General features: G+C 34.4%; 1 protein-coding gene across 2 annotated transcripts in view; it reads left to right on the top strand.

Moving 5' to 3' along the window:
- The window catches only part of ZNF292 (zinc finger protein 292), a 101,087-nt gene that overhangs the window by 53,014 nt on the left and 31,691 nt on the right, over positions 1-16,382 (top strand). For both annotated transcript variants that reach the window (XM_041747122.1, XM_041747130.1), the window contains 3 exons: positions 4,184-4,338; positions 4,521-4,599; positions 6,815-6,950. In XM_041747122.1, the coding sequence (XP_041603056.1) occupies positions 4,184-4,338; positions 4,521-4,599; positions 6,815-6,950 (370 nt within the window). The remainder of the gene's footprint in view (positions 1-4,183; positions 4,339-4,520; positions 4,600-6,814; positions 6,951-16,382) is intronic.

Raw genomic sequence — 16,382 nt, 5'->3', positions numbered from 1 at the left:
AGTAGATTTAGCATAATTCTTAAGGGCCCTAGGATCTTCAGCATGTGCTTCAACTTAAGGCCACCAGCTGCATTAGCCCTTTATGGGAGAGTGGGCTTTTTCTTTGAACCTTTGAAACCAGGCATGGATTTGTCCTTTCTAGCTAAGGAAGCCCTAAGGTGGCATCTTCTTGAGATAGAAGGCTGTGTTGTCTGCACTGAAAATCTGTTGTTTACTATAGCCACTTTTGATTAATGATCTTCGCTAGATCTTCTGGATGACTTGCTGCTTCACCTTATACTCTTATGTTAGAGTTGGCTTCTTAAACTTTAAACCTTTCTTTGAACCAACCTCTGCTGGCTTCAGACTTTTCTTCTGCCACTTACCTCTCTGCCTTCACAGTTTGAAGAGAGTTAGGATCTTGCTCTGGATTAGGCTTTGGTTTAAGGGAATGTTGCGGCTGGTGATTTTTTTATTCAGACCACTAAAACATTCTCCCTATCGGCAATAAAGCTGTTTGACTTTACGAACATCTGTGTGTTTGTGGGAGTAGCACTCTTCATTTCCTTCAAGAACTTTAACTTTGCATTCATAAATTGGCTGTTGGGCACAGGAGGCCTACCTTTCAGCTTGTCTTAGCTGTTGACTGCCTTCCTCTTTAAGTCTAGTCATTTCTAGACTTAAAGACTTCTAGTCTTCACTTTTGATTTAAAGTGAAGGATATGTGACTCTTCTTTCTCTTGAATACTTAGAGGGCCATCGTGGGGTTAATTATCCAACTTTCAATATTGTTATGTCTCTGGGAATAGGGGAGGCCTAGGAGAGCAAGAGAGATGGTCAGTGGAGCATTCAGAACAAATGCAACATTTACAGATTAAGCTCACTGTCTTATATGGATGCGGTTTGTGGTGCCCTAAACAATTACCATAGTAACACCAAAGATCAGTGATCACAGATCACCATAGCAAATATAATAATAATGAAAATGTTTGAAATATTGCAAGAATTACCAAAATGTGACAGACACAAAGTGAGCAAATGCTGTTGAAAAAATTGTGCTGATAGACTTGCTCAATGCAGGGTTGCCAAAAACCTTCAATTTTTAAAAAACCGCAATACTTCTGAAGCACAATAAAATGAAATGCAATAAAATGAAGCATGCCTAGATATGTACATATATAGAGAAATGTAGGACCTTTGAAATGTATGACCTCGGGATCCCTGGGTGGCGCAGTGGTTTGGCGCCTGCCTTTGGCCCAGGGTGCTATCCTGGAGACCTGGGATCGAATCCCACGTCGGGCTCCCAGTGCATGGAGCCTGCTTCTCCCTCTGCCTATGTCTCTGCCTCTCTCTCTCTCTGTGTGACTATCATAAATAAATAAAAATTAAAAAAAATAAAAAGAAATGTATGACCTCTTTAGGGTTTCTTTCAGTTAGGAGATAGGAAAAGGAAGAAGCTTATAATTTCAAAGTCGTTGGGAAATTGGTATGATATATTTGCTTTTCCATTGAAAAATTAAATCTATTATGGAAATTGATTCATTATTGCAAGAGGACTAATAAGGGAAACCTAAGCATTGAATCAAATCCATGTTAGATTAGGAACATTTGCCAGGCATGAAATTCTCTAGACATCTAAACATGTTTTTCCAGAAAAAGGAAAATAATATTTAGTAATTTTGTGTAGAAAGGTGCTAACTAAAGTAAGAATTGTATGCATAGTTGGTGTTAATTCTGAAATTCTTAAAGATGTGAGGTCATCCTCTGCCATATCACCATAAAATGCCCAAGGAAAATATTAAAACCAACCTTAAAAACAGAACATTATACTCTATTTCATTCCTAGAAATAAATGGATGATTACAAAACCATCCCAAAATGCTGATCTTTCCACTCAGTTGGTAGGTTTGGTTTGGATTTTTATAAGTTCTTTTTTTAAGATTTTATTTATTTTTTTTTTAAATTTTTATTTATTTATGATAGTCACAGAGAGAGAGAGAGAGAGAGAGGCAGAGACACAGGCAGAGGGAGAAGCGGGCTCCATGCACCGGGAGCCCGACATGGGATTCGATCCCGGGTCTCCAGGATCGCGCCCTGGGCTAAAGGCAGGCGCTAAACCGCTGCGCCACCCAGGGATCCCTAAGATTTTATTTTTATTTGAGAAGGAGCATGAGTGAGTGTGCGCTTGCACGAGCAAGAGGGGAGGGTCAAAAGGAGAGGGAGAAGCAGGCTTCTTGCTGAGCAGGGAGCCCTTCATGGGCGATATAGATATTTATAAGTTCTGTTGAGGGATTTTTTTTTTCTTTTTTACTGCTAACACGAAATATGTGTTCTTTCCCATTACCATTTCTCTAACTCTCCAACACCAAATAGGTGTCCTACAATTAAATTCTGACACTCACTACTTGAGCTTAGCGGGAGACCCCACAGGTTTATTTTTATTTAAAAAAAAAATTTTTTTTATTATTTATTTATGATAGTCACAGAGAGAGAGAGAGAGGCAGAGACATAGGCAGAGGGAGAAGCAGGCTCCATGCACCGGGAGCCCGTCGTGGGATTCGATCCCGGGTCTCCAGGATTGCGCCCTGGGCCAAAGGCAGGCGCCAAACCGCTGCGCCACCCAGGGATCCCGACCCCACAGGTTTAAAGGGCTTAGTCACACAAGACTGCTCTCACTTCAGATGTTAGTAGCAAGCAAGTGCTTGGGTCTCCAGGTTACCTGCACTTTCTATCCAATTTGGAGAGGATGGCGGTTTATGAATATATGACTGCTCAGGAAGTGAGTTGTTATTATGTTGCTCTTTAATTTACCAGATTACCCTTCCTTCCTTCCTGTTCTTTCTGATCACTTACTACTGTTAAAGGTAATAAAGAGGACAAGCAGTGTTCTGAGTGTTTGATAGTAGAATGTAACTTCTTCCTTCCTAACTTCTTAACTTCCTTCCCACCTTCCTACCTTTCTACATATTTTTTAAAAGCTTCTGTATGTCAGTTGATACAAGCCCTCATGGAGTTTTCATGTAAGATACCCTGATAACCTTTTTTTCTTGGAAAAGGACACCCAAATTTCCACGTGATGAGATGAGTCTTAAATCTTGAAGTGTGAAAAGGACTAATTATGGCAGTTTTCTATATTATAGAAACAATTAGTCCTTTATTTAGCATAATCATAGAACTTTTTAGATAATACTTTTTAGTAACACACAATTTGAATAGCTCTAGAGATTTAAGAATATGGGTGTCTTTTAAAATGCTGCTGCCAGGGACGCCTGGGTGGCTCAGTAGTTGAGCATCTGCCTTTGGCTCAGGTCATGATCCCAGGATCTAGGCTCCAGTCCTGCATCAGGCTCTTTGCATGAAGCCTGCTTCTCCCTCTGCCTCTCTCTCTCTCTTTCTGTGTCTCATGAATAAATAAATAAAATATTTTTTAAAATAAAATGCTGCTGCCAGTTTCTTCCACCTTCTCCTTCTATAGGATAATTTTTTTTTTGGTGTTTTTGTTTTGTTTACTTTTAGTAATTCTGATAAGGTATATCTGAAAGATTTACTTCCTTAAAGGATAAAGAGTTTTTTATTTTAAAAAATAAACACTTTATTATAAAAGTTACTTAACCATATCATTCTTTAGTATCTTTAATACTGATTTTATGTATGTTAAAGTACTTTAGATGAAATTTTAAATGATTAAGTTTGTTATAAAACTAATAATATGTTATACTGTCCTTTTTATTAACTGAAAAATTACATGTCTCTTCTGACCATATGCAATTTATTTATTTTAGGCATTGAATTTTATGTTCCTTATATGAAAAATAGAAATGTAAATATTTGAAATTCTTTACTGCATGCCTTCTGGTCAAGCTGGTCTAGGTATCTTCTTTTTAAAATATCTTTTACTTAGAAGTTTTGGGGTGAAGGTGGCATTTGCTAGGGAAGAAAAGATAATGCTTGTACTACTTATCCTTCATGAAATTACGCTATTATTGGATGAATTAACACTAATCTTTTCTCCAACAGAGAGCTGCTGGAAATAAGACTGTGGCTTTATTACTTTTAATATTTTAATCAGTGTAAGCTATTTTTTGTTTTTATAAATAAAAAATGTTATTTTTCAAAATTTCTCAGGCAAGAAAGAAAAACAGTTGATTAGCGAGTGTGTATTTTGATTTACATTGAATACCTTTTACTGTTCCTTCCAAAACAGACACTCCTTGAATATGCAGAGAAATGGAAAACTTCAGAAGATCCTTTACCTTTATTGGAGGTATACACAGTGGCTATCCAAAGTTATGTTAAAGCGCGACCTTATCTTACCTCTGAATGTGAAAATGTAGCATTGGTTCTGGAACGCTTGGCATTGTGAGTAGACCTTTGAAAATAAAAAAGTTAAATTTAGCTTTTTGTTTTAATTCTGTTTCTCAGTCTTATGATGGTTTAATTTTAAATAGAATAGTTATTGGGTATCTATGATACTGGGATTATTTTGTTTTACTTTGAATTTTAATAAATATTTGTATCCATACCAATTTTTTGTTTTTTAGAAGCTGTGTTGAACTTTTACTGTGTCTGCCTGTCGAGTTATCAGATAAACAGTGGGAACAATTTCAGACACTGGTGCAGGTGAGAGTATTTACCTATTAGATTTCATATAGGCATACCTTATATCCATTTTCTTTATCCTTCATAAACTATTTTGTTACACTTTAAAACTCTAAGGAGTAACAAGCATTAATTGCAGCTCTTGTTAACAATAATGTCATGCATATAGTAGATGTTAGATAAATGTGTGTTAAATGAAGATGTACATTTAGATAGATGGTTGAATATTGCACTGTTTTTTAAGATGAGTTAATTAGGACTTTGCCAGACTAGTAAGGGAAAACAAAATGCCCTAATTTGTATTTAGAAACAATTTAATTGCTGAACATCTGCAATATGCCTTATTAGAATTTAACATATCTTTTAATCCTTATGAAAACTTTGTGGGGGTAGGTATATTTTTTCCCATTTTAAAGGTGAGGAAACTGAGGCTCATACTTTTTATTTACCCAAATTTATACAGCTAATATTACAGAGTAGTTATCTAAATCAAGATTCTTTATTCCAAAGTCCATGCTTTTCTCCTATAACTAAAAACACATGCTGTGTCTCTCTTATTTAGTGCTGTTATTCTACCTTATAGAAGTACACAGTTTAGTTCTTAGTTGTCTTGGACTATTTTCAAGAATGTTAAATTTTGTTTCAAGCACTAGACTGTGCTGTATATACTATAGCTTCAAGTAGGTTTTGATTAATTGATTAATAAAAAAGAATGTTTTTTACTAGCTAGCTTCAGAAAGTATAGTTGTCTCTTTCTCTACCCAGAGTTCATAAAATATGTTTTGGCTTGATGTTTTTTTCTGTAGGAGATACATTAAAGAGAATTAGTCTCAAACTTCAGAAGCATGTGAAATAAATTATAGTTACAGAAGTTAGCTTTCATATTTTAATATTAACCATTAAAATCTTCATCAGCTGTAAAATTCTTGAAGGTAGGCTTTATATCTTAATATCATAGGATCCCACATAGTGTCTTACACATAATAACTGTTTGTTGAAATAAAGGTGTCCTGTCTTGTTTGTCACGTTGCAGCTATTTGATTGCTCAGTTTCTACTTCAGCATATCAGTAACTCATGTCTTAGAGGTTGTTTTGACAGCAAGTATTTATTTTTAAATAATTATCTTAGAACTTTTCATTGTTTGGCACTCTACCCCAGAATTAAGTTGTTTTTATATACAAATACAATACTGAATTCCTCATGCTATTTATTTTGTCAGTATATAATAAACTTTAAAATTTTTCTTTTTGAAACAGCACTAGTTGATACTTTTTCATAGGGGTTAATGAAAAGGAAATAACTCTTTAAATCCTTATATGGTAGCTTTCAACAGTTGTTCAAAGAAACTTTCTTAAAGCACTGGAACTTGTTGCGTGGGAAGACTTTATGGTTTTGAGGAATAGACTTTTCGTATAAACATTACATGTAGCTTCAAGAGTTTCCGTGACACTTAGCTCTTATTTCAGAGCTTCCTTGGGGTTATTTTATACCTGCTTAACAGCATTTGTTTGATTTTGCCTGTGTTTTACCTTTTTAACCTTTCTTTACCACATTAGAGGATACACCCCATAAATGCAGGGACCAGTTGCTCTCTTCCCTAGTCCTTTGCCCATGAAATTCCCAATAAACGTTTTCTGAATTGAATAAAAACCATTGGTCTTTTGTCTTGAAGAATATGCTAATTGCATGGACACTTGAGAATAACTAGTAAGCAGGTTTTAATGTCAGCTTTAAATAGAATATTGCCAAGGTATGTAATGAATAAATGAAAAATCATGCATTTAGTTGTTTTCATAAGTTCCTTTTATTGGAATTTGTGTACATTGTCACTTAGGCCTTGATGCAAATCTGTCCTTTATTAATGGTAGAAGTGTTTTTGGAAAAAGTTTTTTACTAACACAAAGGATATATAAAATGTGTAAGGTCTTTTATGCTGTGGATATTCTGATAGCTTCCCTGAGAAATAACTTTGCTCTTGGTTTAGATTTTGGGGGAAAATAATTTTGACTTAATTCTAGAAATACATTGTATTTATTTAAAATTTATAATTGATACAGTTCTTGAGATTCATCTTTAAAAATTAGAAATAAAAGAATTCAGCACTTTGTAATGTGATGTGAAATTTTTAAGATAAAACTCTTATTTTTCAAAAGTTTAGTATTATTTTTAGAGCCTGATAAGCTTGCTTTTAAAAAATCTGTTGTAATTCTTTGGATGTTTATTTAATATTTATAGGTAGCTCATGAAAAGCTGATGGAGAATGGCAGCTGTGAATTGCATTTTTTAGCTACTCTAGCTCAAGAGACTGGGGTGTGGAAAAACCCGGTACTGTGCACTATTCTTTCCCAGGAACCATTGGATAAGGATAAAGGTAAATTTTCTAGAGAGAGAGAAAAAAAGAATCATTAGACTAGAAAAAATAAGTACTTAAAATTGTTTTGATAAATATAATTTATCTCAAGATTTCCCAAAGAAGGACCAATTAATAAATTTTAGCTGAGGTGCTTCAGGCCCTTCACCTTTATTTTATTTGGGGGAATATGTATTTGTAGGATATTACACAGTCGTAGAGTAACAGCAAAGCTAAAATTTTTCCCAACATCATTTCAGTAGAGGAATTCCCTCTGCGACATCCTGACAGGTGGCAATCTCGCTTATATTTGGTAACTTACTTGACAGATGGGGAAGCAGAAGTAGGGTAGTTAAATGATTTTCCTCAAAATAGAGAAAGAAATTAAACCTGGAACTCTTCAAGTCTTCTCACTCTAAGATTAGTACTCTTTCTCAAACAGCTTATTGCTTCATCTTATTTTATTCCGTTTTGTTGTAAACTGGCAGATGTCCTGTTGGAAGGAGATGGCTAAATCACTAATAATACGTATAACACTTAATGTTCAGAGCTGAAAAATTGTACATACGATGAGGAAGAGCAGTTATTGTCTTTGGTACTTTCTTGAAATTATTTTTCAAGAACCTTTCCCAAGCTATTTAACTGAAGAAGTAAATAAACTTCTTCTGTTGTTTATTGCTGCTTTGCTTGTTGATTAATGGCAAACTTTAGGTACTTTGCTATGTAATAGCAAATTATGAAGGCTCTGAGAAAGGAGTGTTAGTTAGGTCCATTGCTTGTGAACTCTTCTGGTACATTGATATTTACCAAAAGGCTTCCCAGCCAATCTCCAAACTTCTTTTCAAGCTGGTTTTTCCTACCTGGCTCCCCCTTACCATTTCTCCATGCTTTCCTGATAGTTCTAGAAATGTTATCTGTTCCTTAATTTTCATAAGCAAACTATTTTTAGTACCTCCTCACATTGTGGATATCCACAGATTAGCTGCAGTATTCCTATGACCTTGGAGAAATGAGGAGTGGACTCTCATTATTTAAATCAGTAATAAGAACAACATTTAAAAGTTGAAAATCTTAGAATTTTTTGCCTTTGGCCTATTAGTTACATTCCCAGTATACTAATATCACTATGATTTTGTTCTTATAAGCAAATTATACTTTCTAATCTATTCAGCTTTTGGAAATACTGGATGTAATATATTCATAATATCAGATTACATTGTATAATTCCTAACAGTGTGAAATGTGCTTTTATATTCATGATTTCATTTAACCTTCACAATGATCCTGTGAAAAAGGTAGGATCTTTATTATCCCTGTTTTACAGATGAGAAAATGGAGGCTCAGGAAGATTGGTTGTCTTTTCTATATCACATTGCCAGTGATATGAGGCAGAGCCAGGAATTGAAGTCAAGACCTCTCTCCTTTTTATATCATGCTTTGTTGCACCTCGCCTAATAAAATCATACCTAGCTTAAATAATTAACTCCTTTTTTCTGTTGTCAATTTCTGAAGAGCATTTTTGCCAAACTCACACATTACACTAAAACAGGAAAATGGAACCTTTACCTTAGCAGGATTTAAAATTTATTTTAAAAGAATATGTGCTCAGTTTCCTTACTTGCTTAAATGTGCCTAACATCATTTCTATTAACACTCTCTGCCCATCTCTGTGCTGCTTTATTTCTCATTCTTTGCCTGACATAGCTACTGGAGTAATTTGGACTATTCAGTCAAGACAAGTTTCTTACAATAGCAGTGGATTATAGGTAGCTAGACTTTAATAAAACTCAATGAAGCAATCAGATGTTAAATGACAGAGATTTTGCAGCCATAATGACTACTTGGTCCTCTGTTACTTAGAATGTGTCTTTGATGAGAGTCATTTTATGGATAATCACATAACCTAGAAGTGTATGTTTGTTACCTCTTTTGAAAAAGCTGAAGGAATTAACATTTTACACAAATGTTAATTTATTTATTAATTTATTTACATTTTCAAACTTGATGGTTCAAAAGGATAGGGAATTTTTAGCTTTAAATATCCAGCTTCTTAGTTTAACTTATCTATAACAAGTTTGAAGGGAAGAATTAGGTCTTAGAGAATAATGAGTATATCTCAGTAGGCTATGCTTATTAGTTTGTTTATAGTGAAGCCTTTGGAGGTTGATGTAATAATTGAAAGTAATCTACTTAATCCTGAATATCTTTTTTGATTGATTTAAGTTTGGACCCACTAAAACTCAGGTAAACCAATAAATGCTCTTTGATTTGGGGGATTCAGGGTGGGTGGAAATGCTGATTTGACTTCAATGTTTTAGCATCCTAGAATAAAGTAACTAGTAACTAAATCAACATAATTCAAGTAGGTGGCCTTTGAATATCACAGGACCTTTAAGCTTACATGTTACTTGTACCTTTCTTTGGTCATAATCTCAAGATTGGAAAGACAATGAATGTTTATTTTTTTACTCAATTTTAATGCCCTTCTAAAATATCACTGATAAATTGGCCTTTGCTTAAACACCAATTTATTTGCTAGAGAGTGCTTTGCTGTGTAGTTCAGTCTATTCTTAACCTGTGATTAGAAAATCTTGACTATGAAAATTGTGAAAACTACATTCTTAGAATTCTATGTTTTGGATCTAGTGCTACTGCTAGAGCTATGCCAAACAAAGTATAAATCCCTCTTTCATGCCATAGCAATTGAGATTTTTAAAGATTTTATTTTATTTTTTGAGATTTTAGAAGATTTTAAATCTACAATCATGATTCTGGTTTTTTAGTGCATTTTGTTCTCTTTAATATCTAATTCTCAGAACTTAACGTGTACCCTAAATATGATCTAACAAGCTTTGAGGTCATTGGTACTCTATTTTTCATTCTAACAATTTATACTTGTAGTGTGACTTAAGATGACATTAAACTTTTCGGTAGCCCCATCATTCTCACGACTTGGTGCGATTACTAAAACCACACAAACATTTTAAGAAATAAGTGCTACCCTTAAATTATCAACTACATTTTTATACTTTGTCTTTTGGCACACGAAGCATTGCTTTTTTTTTTCCTGCTTAATTTCACTGTTAGATTCATTCTGTGTTTTGCAACTTTTCAATATTCTTTGCAGTCTTGATTTTGTTATTCAAGGTTTTTGTCCTTATCAGTTTCCTCTTATTAACATATATTCTGTTGGCATCCAGGTCCTTGAAAAATAACCATAAAATGGTCATGTCCAGAAGTCTAGCCCCAGGATACTTACAGAAACCTTCCTTCTTGCCTTCAGTCCTTTAATCAATACTCTTTGATTATGGTTGTTTGATAAAATACACCTGTCTTTCCTTATGTCTTCTGCTCCATCATTCTCCTTTTTTGTATATAAGGATTTGATAAAAGACCATAAACACCATAACACATGTTTGGCTAGAATTCTCTAAAGCCATAGTGTTTAGTACTGAGGTTAATATGACCTAATTTATTATTTTTAAAAATGAACTTTTAATTTTAGAATAGTTTTAGATTTACAAAAAAAATTGTGAAGAGTTCCAATATACCCCACTACCAGTTCTCCTTACTCTTCATATCTTACCTTAGTATGATACATTTGTCACAGTTAATAAACCAATATTAATATAGTGTTATTAACTAACTTCCATACTTTATTCAGATTTCCTTAGTTTTTATCTAATGTCCTTTTTCTGTTCCAGGATTCCATCCAGGATACCACATTACATTTAGTCGTCATGTCTTCTTAGGCTCCTCTTGGCTGTGACAATTTTTCAGACTTTCCTTGTTTTTGATGACCTTGACAGTTTTGAGGAATACTGGTCAGGTATTTTGTAGAATGTCCCTTAATTGGGAGTTGTCTGATGTTGCTCTCATGATTAGAATTGGGCTTACGGATTTGGGGAGGAAGATAACAGAGGTAAAATGCCATTTTTACCACATCATATCAAGGGTACATACTGTCCGCATGACTTCTCACTATTGATGTTAACTTTGATGACCTGGCAGAGGTAGTATGTCAGGTTTCTCCATTTTAAAGTTACTCTTTTTCTCCTTTTCCATATGGTATTCTTTGGAAGGAAGTTGCTACATGCAGCCCACACTTAAGAGGTGGAAATTTAAGCCCTACCTCCTTGAGGGGTGAAGTGTCTACACAGATTATTTGAAATTTATAGAGATTTGTCTTTTCCCCGTTTATTCAGTCATTTACTTATATCAGTATGGACTAATGGAAATTCATTTTATACTTTGGTCATAATCCAAAACTACTTTATTTACTTTGTTGCTCAAATTGTCCCAGCTTTGGCCATTGGGAACTCTCTGATTTCACTTTTGTATCCCTTTATACCTGTCATTATGGGTTGTTTTTTATTTGGGTACTTTCTTGATTTTTGACATTATAAAGTACTCTAGCTTATTTTACATATTTCCTGCCCTACTTCTAGAATCAAGAGCCTTTGTTCTTTTTTCTTGGAGACCAGTGTTAGAAGCCAAGACCTGGTAATTGGGTGTGTTTATTGCTACTAAAGTGACATTGTTTCTAGGGTATCATTGCTTCTAGGAACACTCAACAGATAAAGCAAGAAAATATATGTAGGTATACTAATCTATGTATAGATACATCTATACATATTTCCATATATAATGAGCTGTATTTATATAAAACTAAATAGGAGAGTTCGTACTAATGTTTTCTAGTCTAATCCATACTGAAAGAATGATTCAAGTCTTCTGGCTTATCTATAACCTCTCACTTCAGCAGAGTGTTATATAATTGGAATCATGCAATAATATAGCCTGTTCAGACTGACCTAGTATCACTGGCCATCAGTCTTAGTATACATGTATAGTGGTTTCAGAATTGATAACTTACACCTCTGTGGAAAACAACTTTATTGATTAGAATACAATGCTATGTACAATTTCTAATAGACTCTACTCATCCAGAGTTGGTTAGGTGAGCACTTTATTTCCCTGCCTCTTTCAGTGAAGTTCTTTCATAATATTTATAATACAGTGGGGTTTTTATTTTTTGGGGGGGTTTTGGGGTTTTTTTGTGTTTTTTTTTTTTTTTTTTTTGCCATATTCTTCATTTCATCCTGGGCTTCCCCAACCTCCTAAATAAAATTTGCATACTTTAAGATTCCTTCTTTGTGCTGTAAGGTTCTAGAGGTTTTGACAAATGCATAGTACCATATATCTACCATTATAGTATCATACAGAATAGATTCACTGCCATAAAAAAAATCAACATCTTCACCTGTTGAACCCTTTCCTGAACACCTGATAACTACTGATTTATTTACCATCTCTATAGTTTTGCCTTTTCGAGACTGTCATATAATGATACAGCCTTTTGGTCTAGTTTCTTTTACTTGGCAGTATGCATTTAACATTTACCTATGTCTTGAATACTTTAACAACTCATTTCTTTTTATTGCTGAATAGTATTCCATGATAATATATGTGGCATGAATGTACCATTTTCTGTATCCATTTACCTATTAAAAGACATCTTGGTTGCTACCATTTCTGTTTATGAATAAAACTACTATAAACATTTGTCTGCAAGTTTTTGGGAGAACATAAGTTTCACAGGAGTTGAGTAAATACTAGGGATAAGATTGTTAGATCATATGTAAGACTGTTTTGCTTTGTAAGAAACTGCCAAACTGTTCTCTTAAGTGGCTATACCATTCTTCACTCTCACAGCGATGAATGAGAATTCATGTTGCTCTAGACCCTCATTGGTAATTGGGATTACCTATTTTGGGAATTGTAGCCATTCTAATAGGTGTGTAGTAATATCACATTTTTGTTTTAATTAGCATTTCTGTAATGATATAAAATACTGAACATTCTTTTCATATGCGTATTTGCCATCTGTATGTATTTGGTGAGGCATCCCTTTAGATTTTTGTTCCCTGTTTTTAAAATAAGGTTGTTTGTTTTCTTATTGTTAAATTTTAACAGTTCTTTGTATATTTTGGATATGAATCCTTTATCAGATACAAATTTTGCAAATACATTCTTCTAGTCTGTGGTTCATCCTTTTCCTTAACAGTGTCTTTCACAGAGCAGAAAATTAAAATTTTAATGAAGTCCAGCTTAGGAATTTTTTTCTTTTGTGGGTCATGCCTTTGATGTTTTATCAAAAAACTCATTACCACTATGTGAACTATACTGAAAAAAATAAATAAATAAATAAATAAATAAATAAATAAATAAATAAAAATAGCAATACATACATACATACTCATTCATTACATAACCTAGAGTTCCATAGATTTCTTTCATAATTTCATTTATCTCTTACAGTTCCACATTTTACATTTGGGTCTCTGATATATATTGAGATAATTTTTGTGACAACTGTAACCTAATTTATGTTTATTGAATCTGTCTTGGCTCTGAATGCTCACATATCCTCTGAATGATCACAAGCCATGTTTTTAATGTAATTAATTGTGAGACTTTTATTCAGGATTACATCTATTGCTCAGCCCCATTTTGAAAATTAGGTTTTCCCATCTATTTCCATTTGCTCCATTGTTCATTCTGCCCCTTTAAATCTAAAGCTTATTAACAAAACCACCGTTAGAGGAATTCTCCTTTTTCTCTGTCAGGAGACAGAGATTATTTATTTGATTATTTATATCAAACCCAAGGAACCGTCTTTTCTCCAGAAGATACCCACCTCTGCCGATTTGATTGTCCTCAGTATTTTTGGTGAGCTCTAGGGGTCATCTTGGGTTCTAGCTTTAATAACATTTTGCATAGGTTAGAACCTAACACTCATGATGCATGCATCCTTGGTCCTCAGCCTGCTTTCTGTTTTGTACATGATGTCATCTTACAATATAAACTTTGTGAGACCTTTCTATTACAATCACACTGAATTTCTTCACCCCTTTCCTTATACTTCTATATTGGGATAATTTGCAGTTGTACAATTCACATTTTTGTTAGCTTACCCATCCTTTCTTGAATCTTAAGCCCTGCTGTCCTTCCCCCCTCCCCCCCCCGGAACCCTTTTTTTTTTTTTTCAAAGGAAATTTCTGAAGCTTAAGCTTTCCCACAGTACTTATAAATCTTTAAGAATTTTGTGAGAAAATAAATCTTTATTTCAGTAATAAACTTTGCATTTAAAAGCGAAGGTGGATAAGTTCTCTGGTTTATCACATGTTAGTATACATAAGATGTAATATTTTGAAGGGAGGGGAGATAGAAGGTGAGAGCAGGTGATAACTCATTCTTTCCAGGTAAATAGGATGAGGTCAGATCTGATTGCATGCAGCTGCATTTACTTTCAGATGGTAAATCTTTAATTACTATACTGATACTTTTTTGATACTTTTGGTATATTTTTTGTGTATGTATATGTAGCTTTACGTGTCTATACAGAGAATGCCTGCTACTCCCCACCCCCCACTCCTTACCTCCCTCACCCCCACTTGTGCCCTTGCTCACTTTCTCTCTCTCTGTGTGTCAAATAAATAAATCTTAAAAAAAAAATCACTTCTAAATTAGACTTTACTTACGTATAACCCTTAAATTATCAGATAGTGACTGGATAGAATTAAGCTGATAGAATTTAACTGTCGTAAGCCTGTGAAAGTGTTTGCTCCCATTTTACACTGATGACATATTTGTATTTAACATTAATTATACTCTATTATATAATTAAATAAAAATATAGTGACCCCAAATTTTCATTTTTACTAAAAATGATTTTAAAATAAAATACACTCAATCATTTCTTAAAACATCTTGAAGCATTCTGTTTTAATGAGTTTGTTTTATAATAATTTATATATATATATATAAATATGTCAGTTTTTTATTTTTAGATGTTATTTATTTTTTTTTTTTATAAAATCTTTTTTTTTTTTTTTTTTTTATTTATGATAGTCACAGAGAGAGAGAGAGAGAGAGGCAGAGACACAGGCAGAGGGAGAAGCAGGCTCCATGCACCGGGAGCCTGATGTGGGATTCGATCCCGGGTCTCCAGGATCGCGCCCTGGGCCAAAGGCAGGCGCCAAACCGCTGCGCCACCCAGGGATCCCAGATGTTATTTATTTATTCATGAGAGACACAGAGAGAGGCACAGACATAGGCAGGAGAAGCAGCAGGCTCCTCATGGAGAGCCTGATGTGGGGACTCAATCCCAGGACTCCAGGAACATGCCCCGAACCAAAGGCAGACGCTCAACCACTGAGCCATCCAGGCACCCCATGTCAACTTAATTAATGCAAAGGTCATAATGAAATTTTAATTCGCACAAAAATTTTAGGTTCACCTATGGTATGGATTTTTTTTTTTGTCTTTTAAAAATTCTGTTTCACAGCAGTCAAGTCAGAAAATCTGTTATCATAAAGTTTTACCATAATCAGGTAATAACCATAAAGTTTCAGATTTAACGAAAGAAGCAACATGATTTAAGACATTCTGAAATCTTTTAAGTAAAAGATTCTGTTTGTTATAAATGTAATGTATTCCCTCAAGAAAGGGTTGAGGGATAGGGCAAAGATTAAGACTATCTCTAATTGGTAATTTGGACATGAAATATAGATTCCCAGAGGAATGGTTCTCAATCCTGGCTATGCTTAAACCACCTATAGAGTTTTTAGGCATTTCAAGGCTGGAGGTCTACCTCCGACCAGAGTCTCTGGGTCTCAGCCCCAGGCATATGTGTATCACTTGAGGACCCTCCTTTCAGTTCTTTTATGTACATAACCCAGACGTGGTTGAATCATATGGTAGATAGTTCTATTTTTCACTTTTTGAAGAGCTTCCAGATTGTTTTCCATAGAAGTTGTACCATTTTACAGTCCCATCAACATTAGTACTTTTAAGAAGATCAACCTAATTGTACAACCATAGTTAAGAACTGCTTATCTACAGCTTGAAGTATTCTATTTTTATTAAATTTCTAAATATGAAATTTTTGTGATTAACAGTGCTGCAGTGATTTTTGATTGTGGTAAAAAACATACCATTTTTTTTTAAAGATTTTATTTATTTATTCATGAGAGACAGAGAGAGAGAGGCAGAGAGATAGGCAGAGGGAGAAGCAGGCTCCATGCAGGAAGCCTGACATGGGACTCGATCCCAGGACTCCAGGATCACACCCTGGACTGAAGGTGGCGCTAAACCATTGAGAGCCACCCAGGCTGCCCAACACATACCATTTTTAAGTGTAAAAGTTCAGTAGTGTTAAATATATTCATATTGTTGTAAAATCTATCTCCAGAACTTTTCATGTTGCAAAATTAAAATTCTGTAACAGTTTTTTTTTTAATTTTATTTATTTGAGAGAGAGAGAGAGAGAGAGTGCACACACAAACAGTGGAAAGGGCAGAGGGAGAGGGACCGGCAGCGTCCCGCTGAACATGGAGCCTGACACAGTGCTCCGTCCCAAGACCCTGAGATTATGACCTGAGCTGAAGT

The sequence above is a fragment of the Vulpes lagopus genome, chromosome 1, assembly GCF_018345385.1.
Source record: "Vulpes lagopus strain Blue_001 chromosome 1, ASM1834538v1, whole genome shotgun sequence".
NCBI lineage: Eukaryota > Metazoa > Chordata > Mammalia > Carnivora > Canidae > Vulpes > Vulpes lagopus.
This window is presented reverse-complemented; position numbering and strand designations above follow the sequence as displayed.